This window comes from Condylura cristata, unplaced genomic scaffold (assembly GCF_000260355.1).
Source record: "Condylura cristata isolate star-nosed mole 26May11 unplaced genomic scaffold, ConCri1.0 scaffold00013, whole genome shotgun sequence".
Taxonomy (NCBI): domain Eukaryota; kingdom Metazoa; phylum Chordata; class Mammalia; order Eulipotyphla; family Talpidae; genus Condylura; species Condylura cristata.
In genome coordinates, this window is record NW_004567114.1 from 38,542,565 (window position 1) to 38,555,571 (window position 13,007).

The following is a 13,007-nucleotide window of genomic DNA, read 5'->3' on the forward strand; positions in this document are numbered from 1 at the left end:
TATCATTAATTGCCTTGAAAATATCAACAATTTTATTATGATTAAATTTTAGAATGAAGTTTTATATTGAATTTTTCTTTTTTATTGAATATATTGGTGGCATTTTGAATGCTGTATAGATTAAATTATGGTAGCTGGGATTCAAAATAGTTTTTGTTTCACATTTAAAAGCTATTTGATACCAGAATTTGACTTCTATCACTCTGTTGTTCTCTGAAACTGATTTTACAAACAAATGTGTGTTTTGCTGTATTTCCATATCCAAAATAAGCTAGTCTTACATTTTAGCTGTTTCCGATGCGTGGGCAAGCTTTTTTTTTTTAATCTTTGAGTTTTACTTTGTTCACACAGGTGTGTTATTTAGAGATTGTTTTAAATTCAGTTAGATTCTTCCCTTTGTATTTATATTCATTTATTTCAGAAAACATGCCACCTTCTATTTGAATAAATATTAAGAACAAAGTATTAGATAAACTGTTTCCACTATGTTCTTTGATAAGGTTATATTCTGCGTAGATTCTTTTCTTGGATATTTTCCATTTACCTTTCTCATGTTGATCAGTACTAGTTCCTAAACTTTGTTTTGTTTTTTTAATAAAAGTAAGACTGTGAAAACTTAGTACAGTACAGCTGAAAGGCAGTTTTTTGTAGTATGTAGCACTTTATGAAAACTTATCAGTAACTGCACTTTGATATTAAGAGGTAGAAAAGAAGGTTGTTTAGTTGAAATATTTTCCTTTTGTATTTTAAGTCCTTTTTCATTTATGTATAAAAAAAGGTATCTCACTGTGCTTTTCTTCTTAGATTTGAAATCCCAGAGCCAGAACCTACTGAAGCAGATAAATTGGCAGTAGAGAAAGGTGAACAACCAATCAGTGCAGACCTTAAAAGATTTCGCAAGGAATACGTCCAACCAGTACAACTTAGGTTTGGCCTGAATATTATATTTTTTATGTGCCATTTAATTTTTAATACATAGCATAAAACATATTATCTCTTAACTCAGATGTAGGTATTGTTAATTTCATAACCAGTTAAACTTCTCAAATTCTGTGTGAAGCTTTTTTAAAATATCTTGAAAAAATTTAATTAAAATATGCTGTGTTGTTTGCATTAGATAACTTTGGCATGTGAAATATTATGCTTACAGATTAAGATGAGATTAACTGCTTGAAATAGGGTGAATATGAGAGTGAACTTAAAATTCAAATGAAATGGTTAAATCTCTCCTATAAGCAGTGACAGATTTTTAACAGTGATAGTAACTTTTATAATGAAAATAACTTTTCCCAGTACTTCCAAAAATTTCCAAAATTTTTAACATAAAGAAAATTCGAGGAAATATTATAGTGCACACCCATAAGTCTACCACCTCCTGTTAATATTTTACTCTACTTTTTTTTTAAAAGGTTTATTTTATTTTATGCATGCAGAACTGGGGTAGAAGCCAGAGGAGCAGGGGCAGTGAGAGGCTTCACTAGAGACAGAGTGGGGGAAAGAACAGCCATATGGACGAAGTATACTGCTGAGGGGAGCAGCGGGAGGGTCAGGAGAGGTCTGCTGCGCCATGTAGAATCACATCCCAGGCCTGGGGATCGGTCTTGCACTCAAGCGGCAGTGACTAGCTTGCAGTGCTACATCCTAACCTGTTGCACCACCTGGGAGGGCCTCTACTTACTTCATCATAAGTTTCTCACTTACTCTTTTTTAAAAATTATTTTTATTGAGGTAACATTGATTTACAACACTGTATATGTTTCAGGGGTGTATGTTAACATATCAGTAAATGCACATTCACAACACCCATCACCAAAGCACCAGAAAATTTTCCATCATAGTATATTGAGCTCCCTCTTCACTTAACCCAAATTCTCTTACCCTCCTAATCTAGTAGCTTAAGTTCTTCTGTCAGATTTCAGAGGTTTGCTTTGACCTGTTCCTCTGTTTTGTTATTGTCCTCACATGAGCATATCTAGTATTTGTCTTTCTTTCTGACTTATTTCACTTAGCATAATTTCCTTTAGTTCCATCATGTTGCAGAGGGCAGGGCTTCATCCTAATTTTTTTTTTTTTTAGATTTATTTATTTATTCATACAGAACTGGGGTACAGGCCAGAGATGCGGAGGGTGAGAGGATTCACCAGAGACAGAGTGAGGAGCAGAACAGGCAGATCAATGAAGTACACTGCTGAGGGGAGCAGCGGGCGGGTCAGGAGAGGTCTGCCACGCCATGTGGTCACCTCCAGGACAGGCAGGGATCGAACTCATGCGGAAGTGGCTTAAGCTTCTTAGTGCTGTGCTTTAACCCAATGCGCCACCAGGGAGAGCCCATCCTAATTTTTTTTTAATAGCTGAATAGTTTTCCTGTGTGTGTGTGTGTGTGTGTGTGTGTGTGTACACCGCATCATCTTAATTCCTATGTCTGTCATTAGGCTCATAGGCTGTTTTCATATTTTATCTATATAAATAAGGCTGCAGTGAACATAGGAGTTCATATGTCCCTTTGAATTATTGGTTTTTGTTTTTGTTTTTGCTTTTTTTTTCATCTTTTGGGTAGATACCTAGGAGTGGAATTGCTGATTCATGTGGTAGATATATTTTTAATATACTGATTACCATAGAAGCTGGACCTGTCTACATTCCCACCCATGGCCTGTGAGGGTTCCTTTTTCTCTGAACCCTCACCAACACTTGTTGTTTCTAGTTGTGTGGAGATGTGCCATTCTCACTGGGGTAAGGGGGTATCTCATTGTGGTTTATCTCAGTGTTGTTTTGATTTGTATGTCCCTGATGATATCAATTACCATTCTTCTATTTGTTCACACATCATCTTATATGGAGGATGTATTCTAAGTACATATCTCCTTAAATACTTTAGCTTGTGTATCATAAACAGTTCAATATTTTGTTGTTTTAAAATGTGTATATAATCAAACACATCTTAAGTGTACTTTGGTTGACCTTTAACAAATACACCACTATAACCCAAATTTCCTATCAAGATATGTGGAGTGTTACAGTCATACCAGATTTTTTCATACCCATCCTAATCAATTTTTGTTCTTTTACCCAAAGTAATTCCCATCTTCCTTCATGTATTAATTTTACTTGTTTCAGAATTTCCTATTAATGTATTTTTATATACTCCTGTATTTGACTTCCTTCACTCAGCATTCTTTTGAATACATTATTGCTTGTATTGGTATTTTCTATCTTATTGCTGAGGGCAGTCTTCCCTTATTTGAATATACCAGTTTGTTTATTCATTTTCCCACTGAAAAACACCAAGGTTTATTTTTGATTTATTACTGTGAATAAAAATGCCTGAATTTTATGTCTTTTGTGAGTATAATTTTTCACCTATCTTTGATGAACAAATCAGAGTGGAATGACTGGGTGTTAGCGTAAGTTAATGTGATTTTAAAAGAAACTGCCAAACCTTTTCTTCCTTTCTTTTTAAAAATATATAATATAATAGTTTATTTTTACATCATTTGTACATATTTTTTCATCTCAATTGTAATCCCCGTGGGTTTCCCATCACCAAGTCATCCATGTGCCATCACCATAGAACAGTGCACTTCCCTCCCCCCACTGTTTTTGATCCCATACCACACTCCACCCCCATAAAATCTCTCTGGTATATGGCTGTTCATTATTATTATTATTTTCTTGCCTGGTCCACTATACTCCTGCTATGAGCGAAACCATCCGGTATTTTTTCATTTTCTTTCTGGCTTATCTCACTAAGCACAATCTTTTCCAGCTCCATTCACATTGCTGCAAAAAACATGTGTTTTTTTTTTGTTTTTTTTTGTTTTTTTGGTTGCTGAGTAATATTCCATTGTATATATGTACCACGTCTTTTAAATCCAGTCATCTACTTTTGGGCATTTGTGCTGCTTCCATGTCTTTCCAATTGTAAATAAAGCAGCAATAAACATGGGGGTGCAGGAATCTTTTTCAATCAGTGTTTTTGTGTCTTTTGGGTAGATACCTAGGAGTGGGATTGCTGGGTCATATGGAAGCTCCATGTTTAGCTATTTGAGGAACCTCCAAACAGTTTTCCATAGTGGTTGTACTAGTTTGCATTCCCACCAGCAGTGCAGGAGAGTTCCTTTTTCTCCATATCCTCACCAACATTTGTTGTTGCTAGTTGTTTGAAGATGTGCCATTCTCACTGGGGTGAGGTGGTATCTCATTGCGGTTTTAATTTGCATCTCCCTTATTAGAAGTGATGTTGAACATTTTTCATATGCTTATTGGCCATCTACATTTCCTCTTTGAAGAAGTGTCTTTTTAGTTCTCCTGCCCATTTTTTGTTGAGGTTGTTTATTTTTGTTGAGTTTCATCAGTTCTCCATATATTTTACTTTCACTTAATGATAGCATTTAACCTTAACTGTGCTGGTGGAGTAAATATTGGCATCTCTTTGGGGTTTTAATTTCTGTTTTTCTGATTAATGATGCTAAGAGCTTTGTAATATCTCTTACTTATTCTTAATTAAGAATTACTGTTCAGGGTTCTCCCTGGTGGCACATTGGATTAGGACACAGCACTGCAAGCTAGCCACTGCCGCTTCAGTGCAAGTTCAATCTCTGGTCCTAGAGGTGACCACATGGTGTGGCAGACCTCTCCTGACCCGCCCACTGCTCCCCTCAGTAGTGTACTTCGTTGATCTGCCTGTTCTTTTCCCCACTCTGTCTCTGGTGAATCTTCTCACTGCCCCTGCACCTCTGGCCTGTACCCCAGTTCTGTATGCATAAAATAAAATAAATCTTTTAAAAAAAGAATTACTGTTCATACTTATTTTGTGAAGAACCTGATCAAATGTGTCTTTTTTAAAAAAGATTGATTTATCTATGCATACATGAAATGCACTGTAGGCCAGAGATGAGGAGAGAAAGAGGATTCCCCAGAGATGATGGGGAACCAAACAGGCAGATCTATTGAAATAAACTGCTAAGGGGAGCACTGGGAGAGACAGCAGAGATCTGCTGGGTCAGCTCTCTGGCTGGGTTATGGGACTTGGGCTGCTTTGCTTTGCCTTCACTGGGCTGTCCTGGTGGTAGCAGCACTGAGAGTTAACCCCTAGGCCACCAGGGAGGCCCAATATTTTCTTTTAAAATGAAAGAAAGAAACTATGGACATATCTGTAATTTACATAAAAATTGATGATAGCACTTGAATTTAGAACCAGATAACTAAGTTGATTTTCCATTTATGTGGAAAATATAAAATTTTAGTATTAAAAATCATTCTTAAGAAATTGATAGCTTTTGGTACTGTACTGTGTATGAATTTTCTACATAAGAATGAAGAAAAGGTACTTATCCTAAACATAAATGGGTAATTGAATATAGAAACCATGTATTTCAAGTATATATTTTAAATCATAGTCTTAAGTCCTATTGTCATGTCACTGAAGAATTTACAGTTTTAATTAAATATAAATTAGAGACTGAGTGTTATGTTGACCCTTATATATAGAGCTATTATCATGGCATCAGAGAGATGAAAAAAAAAGTATAATTAAATGCTTAGGTTTCACTGAAATATTTCTTTTTATTTTATCAGGATCTTAAATGTTTTTCGGCATTGGGTTGAACATCATTTTTATGACTTTGAAAGAGATTTGGAGTTGCTTGAAAGACTAGAATCCTTCATTTCAAGTGTAAGAGGTATATTATTTAAAGGTTTGATTAACTGTTAAGTCACACTTGAGTTTACTTTTAAATGTGTGACGTTTAAGAAGCTAAACTATTTTAAAAACTAAAATAGCACTTGGAGTGATTTTATAGACATTAAGGAACTGACATGATGTTTAGACCATCTGAAGTCTTAGATCCTTGCCTTTTCAAGTTTATCTTACATCAAGATTGCCATTCCTTTGCTCATTAAATGTATGAATAATTTCATCTGTTTTCTCATTCTTTTTAATTTTATTCTCAATTTTGAATGGTTAACAGCTTTTTAGGTATTTATTTTACCTGGGAAATTTTTTAATTCTTGAATGATAGGAGTTTCATATCTGAAGTGTCAAACACAGCCTAAGAAATGAAACTTGAGGTTGTGAAGATTTAAACATATATATGTCGTCAAATGTATATCAATTGAGTCAAGAACATTTATATTTAATCTGTTTTAAGGCATTAATTAAGAGTACCATAACTAAGCCTAGCTCATTTTATCTTCTACTTGTTCTTTAAAGGGAAATTTACTCAAAATAGAGAAAGTAATCTTGTTTCAACTTTGAGATGTTTATATTTTTATCATGTGTGCCTTAAAATTACTTATTGTACTAAATTGATTTTTAAAATATATTCAAATGAGGACACTAGGTTATGTAGTATCTTCTAAGAAGCTTTTAAAATGAACATACATATTAGAATAAATAAATTGTTACATTAAAGTCTAGGCCTTTATATAAGTTATACCACTGTGGAAAAGTTTTTTTTTTTTTAATAATATAATAGTTTATTTTTACATCATTTTGTGCATTTTTCCAGCTCAGTTGTAATCCCCTTGGGCTTCCCATCACCAAATTACCCATGTGCCATCACCAAAGTCCAGTGCATTTTCCTCCCCCCACTGTTTTTGATCCCATTCCCCACTCTACTCTCATAAATTTTATATAACTGTTCATTATTATTATTATTATTTTCTCACCTGGTCCTGCTATGAGTGAAACCATTTGGTATTTTTCCTTTTCTTTCTGACTTATCTCACTAAGCATGGTCTTTTCCAGCCCCATCCATGTTGCTGCAAAGGACATGTGTTTCTTTTTTTTGGTCACTAAATAATATTCCATTGTGTATATGTACCACATCTTTTTAATCCAGTCATCCATTTTTGGGCATTTGGGCTGTTTCCATGTTTTTCAAATTGTAAATAATGCAGCTATAAACTTGGGGGGGGGTGAAAGTATCTTTTTGAATCAGTGTTTTTGTGTCTTTTGGGTAGATACCTACCAGTGGGATTGCTGGGTTATATGGAAACTCCATGTTTAGCTATTTGAGGAACCTCCAAAGAGTTTTCCATAGTGGTTGTATTAGTTTGCATTCCCACCAGCAATGCAGGAGAGTTCCGATAAGGAAGAGTTTTTATAGAAGTATTTCAACTATAAAGGAAGAAGAAATGATCAAGTATCACCATTTCTCAATATGTAGTAACATTATAAAAATAAAAGTAATTAGGTATTACATATCTCCTGCTGGAAGTATTCTTGTGCTTGTGTAAAAAATGGATCCTGAGTTAGCTGAAGTCTCTCTGTGTCTAATTCACAGAAAATACAGGGGAAAGAAAAACAGGAAATTTACGATGCAGGGATGAAATTTGTAGATTTCAGCTTGAGAAACACCAGTGATTGAATAATTCAATTTCAACAAATAAATTGCAAGAAGAAATTACAGCTAATGGGGAACCAGTAGATTAAAGTAGACTTGAGACATTTTTTTGGCATCTAACTCAGTGTAATTGGTAGATCTCATTCATAATCCAAAAATATTTGAGACAATCAGGGGTATTTGAGCACTAACTAAATATTTGATGAGATTAATAATTGATAATGGCACTTAGGTTATTCTTCTACACCTAAGTTTAGAGATATATATTTGAACAAGCATAAATAAATGATATATTTTAGATTTACTTCAAAATAACAGAGGGAGAGGATACAGGAATGGGGTTAGATGAAACAAATACTGGTTATGATTTGATAGTTATGACTCTGGGTGAAGGTTAAATATTACATGAAGATTTGCAAGTATGTCTGTTAAGTAAAAAGCATTTTTGTTTGTGTTCTTTTTCTAGGAAAAGCTATGAAAAAATGGGTAGAGTCAATTGCTAAAATCATTAAAAGGAAGAAACAAGCCCAGGCAAATGGAATAAGCCATAATATTACATTTGAAAGCCTACCTCCACCAATTGAGTGGCATATCAGCAGACCAGGACAATTTGAAACATTTGATCTCATGACACTTCATCCTATAGAAATTGCACGTCAGCTAACACTTTTAGAATCTGATCTCTACAGGTAGACAATTTACATTAATTTGCTGCTTTGTTTTCAAGAACTTTGAATATGTTTCTATTTCCAGAATGCTTTGCAAGTTATTCCCTAGTGCTTAGTAATACTTTGTTTTTGTGGACTTACAGGAAAGCTCATAGCACAATTTTTAACTGCAGACTGTCCTGCATGAGAAGTCTTACAACATATTACTATTCAGGCCTAATTTATGTAATAGCACTCTTTCAAAAGAGTTAACACAGAGAAGACTAATGTAGTAAAATAGCAGTCAAGTTCAAGGCAATCTACCCATTTCCTACTACTTCTTCAGATGCTTTGGTTTAAGGTTTGCAGCTTAAACAGTCATTGTCAATAAAAGGTTCTCAACAGCTAATAAGTAGAATATTTAATAAGATTTCATCTTTTTTTCAGATTCTGTACAATCAAATTTTAATTTGGGGTTTGACTGGGCTTACGCTTGACAAATAGTAACATTTTAGAGTAACAAAGATTTCTGAAATACTTTTAATGAGTATCAAATCTTTAGCTATTTAAGGAAAAATTATTTCTGAAATAGTGTGATGACAAACCAAAACTTCAGAACCACTGTCTTTCATTTATGAGAGAATCTGTAGAAGTATGCTTATTTTTATTTATATTCCATTGTCTTTATATATAAAGCAATTCCTGCCACCACCCTACATCCAGGTAGGTCACCCATTCATAACTTAAGCTTTTAGATGCATGGATTTATCACTTCCAATGTCCAACATCATTCTCTACTTCAAATCAGATACCTCCTGTAGTCATATTCTGAATCGTGCCATTACTCCAAATTATTCTTATTCCAAAACCAGTAACTCAAGCATTTTATTCTACTCTAACTAGTTTCCTCTCATCTTTGTCAAATTCTTCCTCTAGCATCTTTTTTTAACCACCGTACTGTCCCTATTCATTAGCCCTTTTCTGTCCTCTCATCACTCCTAACTTAAGCTCTCTTCTTTCATTTACAACTCAGGTTCCTGTGAAGAGTACAGGCCTTCCAAATAACAGTTCTACCTGTCACAGCCTCCCCTGGTCACAAAATAAGTTTCCACTGTTGTCATCAAAAACTAACCAGAAGTTAGCAGAATTTTTTTTTTTTAACTATATTACACAGGGGAAAATAAGAATATATAAAATTTAGTGCTAATGGAGAAAAAGGGGAGGTAACAAAGAGAAAACATTGCCTTCTTTGGAATTGAGCCTCTGGATTGCTCTATGTCATCCAGAATTTAGCACACATGTTAAGAGGTTGTCAATAACTGACTCTGATGCTGTGCTTCCTTTTAAGAAATTTGGAATCCAGGTGGTTTTAATTTACACTGAGATAGTACGAATAAAGAAGGGAATTTTTTTGAGATAACAAAGCAAATAATACTGAAGGATTTCCTCATAGAGTGCTTGTTACATGAATGGACATTAGAAAAATAATATATAACAGCAGAATCTGTTTTTCAAACATGGAAATATCCTTGTTATGTGATGTATGTATTATGGAAACAGAGTTAACATACATAAACATTGATACCGTTTGTATAGTAAATTTCTGGTGAAATAATAGAACATCTATTTCAAAACTGTTAAATCAACTGATTAAAAACTTCTTTTAAAAAATGAATAGCAAACTCTGTAGGACATTGTTGGCGTGCTACTGGTCAGTTTTTTAAGCATTGTAATTCTGACTTTATACAGTGATTTAATCTGTTTTTCTGTCTGATTCCTTATTAAATGTTATAGATGTACCAGGATAAATAGAAAGTAATGTGAAGGATCATAAACAACAAAGTCATTACACATAAAATCAAAACCTTTCTGTAATTCTCTCCAACTTTATTCTTCTTTTCTCCCAAGGAATAACCATTATCCTGCACTATCCTGTTAACTATTCCTTTGTTTGTTTTATGGTTTATCTAAATTACAGGGTAGTAATAAGTAATATTTAGCATTGTTTTGCACATTTTGATGCTGATATACTTGTATATCATCTTGTGACTTGTTTTTGCTTAAATTGTTTCAAGCATTTGTTCAAATTGATGGATGTAGCTTTGCTTTATTTTCGTTGATTTATGGTATTCCATTGTATGAATATTCCATAATGTACACAGTCTCTTGATGTTGTAAACCTCTAAGTTGTTTGAAATGTTTCACTCTTGCAAAAGCAATATTTCACTGAACATTCTTATAAGTGTTTTCATAACCTTGTATATCTAGAGTCCATTCCTAAGTATAGAATTGATGGGTTATCTAACATATGTATTTTCAGTATTATGAGATATTGGCAAATTGCTTTACAAAGTGATTGTATCAGTTTTTACTTGTATATCTTCTTGGAGAGTTCCTGTTTGGGTTAACATATCCGTAGTTGTCAGACTTTTTAGTGTACTTTCCCTGAGTAAGAATTTTTTGTTCCTAGTTCTTTGGGTCTAATCTGCTGAATTACAATTACCTGTTTGTATGTTTGTCCATTTACTTTTGAATTGTCATTTCCTTACTAAATTTTGGGAGATCTTAGTCTTTACCTTAATCCTTTGTAAATTGATTTGCATTTATTTTTGTTCCTCAGAAAAGTCCAGCCATCTGAACTTGTAGGGAGTGTATGGACCAAAGAAGATAAAGAAATAAATTCTCCAAATTTATTAAAAATGATTCGCCATACCACTAATCTTACTCTCTGGTTTGAAAAGTAAGTTTTTACTTACTCAATCTTATTACTTCTTAATATTAAGACATATATAAACAAAATTCTGACTGAAAATATATTTCTTTTCTATGTAAGTTAAGAAATTGTTTTATAATCCCTTAAATTTTTTTTTTCTTGATTAGGTGCATTGTGGAAGCAGAAAATTTTGAGGAACGAGTAGCAGTGCTAAGTAGAATTATAGAAATTCTGCAAGTTTTTCAAGATTTGAATAATTTCAATGGTGTATTGGAGATAGTCAGTGCAGTAAACTCAGTGTCAGTGTATAGATTAGACCATACATTTGAGGTAAGTTTAAGTTTGAAGTATCTTATTCTTCAGGGGTAATAATAATATTAATGTAAAAGAGATTGATTCTACTACTGATCTTTTTGAGTAAGTCCTTTGTAAATCCATCTTACTCCTTTAAGTCAAGTGATATCTAAAAAATTAGAAAATATAACAATGTATACTAGTAAACATTAGGATTCAGTAAAGTATAGGGATTTGTGACTCTGCTTAATAAGCTAACTTAAATTCAATGGCATCTGAAATGAATTTTTAAAATAGAATATTGATAGTTTCAAATAAATGACAAATGATTTAAAATAAGTATGTAAATTAATCACCTTTGGTGTATAATTTTTAAAAAAGAGTAACATGGAGAACACTTTCTAAATTTTTTTTTTAATTATAAAATTGTATATCTTTAGTGCTTAAGAAAATTGTGGAATTCATATATGTGAATACTTTCAGCAAGATCTGAAATCCACCATGGGTCATAACCCTTAAATAAAAATTTGCCAAAAGAAATTTGGAAGATATAGAAAGTATAGTATAGGAAGTTTGTAAATAAAAATAGATTTTTAATTACAAAGCTGATGTCATGTTGTACATAGATTTTTATGGCTTGCATCTTTTGATCATAAACATGTTCCTGTTTTATTAGGTTATCTTCAAAAATAAATTTTTAAAGATTTTTTTTTAAAAGATTTATTTATTTGTGCATACAGAACGGGGTACAGGCCAGAGGCTCAGGGGCGGCTAGAGGCTTCACCAGAGACAGAGTGGGAGCAGAACAGGCAGATCAACGAAGTACACTGCTGAGGGGAGCAGCGGGCGGGTCAGGAGAGGTCTGCCACGCCATGTGGTCACCTCCGGGGCAGGCAGAAATCGAGCTCATGCAAAAGTGGCTTTAGCTTCTCAGTGCTGTGTTTTTAATCCGCAGCACCACCAGGAAGGGCCCAAAAAGATTTTTTTTTATTTATGCATATAAAACTGGGCTAGCAGTGTGAGTGTGAGAAGATTCACCAGACACAATGGGGAGCAGAACAGGCATTAACTGAAATCCACTACTGAGGGGGAGCAGTGGGCACGACAGTAGAGGTCTTTTGTGCCATGTGGATCAGCTCCCCAGTTGGTATCGAACTCATGCAGTAGTGGCTGGCCATAGCTTGATAGCACTGAGACTTTAATCCCTGCACTACCAGGGAGGCACCCCAAAATAAATTTTGTTAAAAATAATATAATAGCTAATTTTTACATCATTTTGTGCATTTTTCCATCTTGGTTGTAATCCCCATAGACTTCCCATCACCAAATCACCCGTGTGCAATCACCATAGCCCAGTGCATTTCCTTCCCCCCACTGTTTTTGATCCCACTTCCCACTCCACCCCCATAAAATGTCTCTGGGATGTTACTGTTCATTATTATTAGTATTTTCTCACCTGGTCCATTATACTCCTGCTATGGGTAAAACCATGCGGTGTTTTCCCTTTCTTTCTGCCTTATTCCACTAAGCATGATCTTTTCCAGCTCCATCCATGTTGCTGCAAAAGGGCATGTGTTTATTTTTTTTAGGTTGCTGAGTAATATTCCATTGTGTATATATATGTACTACATCTTTTTAATCCAATCATCCACTTTTGGGCATTTTAATGACTAAATGGTTTTGAGTCCTATAGGCAAACCCTAATTTATTTACCACTCTAGTGTGAGAAACTTAATTTCTGCTGTAATAAATCATTTCACATATGATACCCATCTACAAAAATCTCTAAGGGTTTGGTTACTTTCCTGTAACAAACATCTAGAACTAACATTCCTAAGTCAGAGTATTTGCACATTTTAAGACTTTCAATACTTTTGTCAAGGTGCTTTCTTACAAAATGTGATCAAATACCAGTGAGAGCTGCCATATTAAAAACTTCTCTACAAGTTTTATTGGGGAAAAAAAGACAAAACACTTTTTAAAAAATTGGCGTTTTTTTTTTTTTTT

The 13,007-nt window shown here is 33.9% G+C and overlaps 1 protein-coding gene across 1 annotated transcript in view; it reads left to right on the top strand.

The window, feature by feature from the left end:
- SOS2 (son of sevenless homolog 2 (Drosophila)) overlaps positions 1-13,007 on the top strand; it is a 73,070-nt gene that overhangs the window by 46,631 nt on the left and 13,432 nt on the right. Inside the window, exons 12-16 of the mRNA XM_004681885.2 lie at positions 805-927; positions 5,578-5,681; positions 7,813-8,035; positions 10,614-10,733; positions 10,874-11,036. Coding sequence (XP_004681942.1) covers positions 805-927; positions 5,578-5,681; positions 7,813-8,035; positions 10,614-10,733; positions 10,874-11,036 — 733 coding nt within the window. The remainder of the gene's footprint in view (positions 1-804; positions 928-5,577; positions 5,682-7,812; positions 8,036-10,613; positions 10,734-10,873; positions 11,037-13,007) is intronic.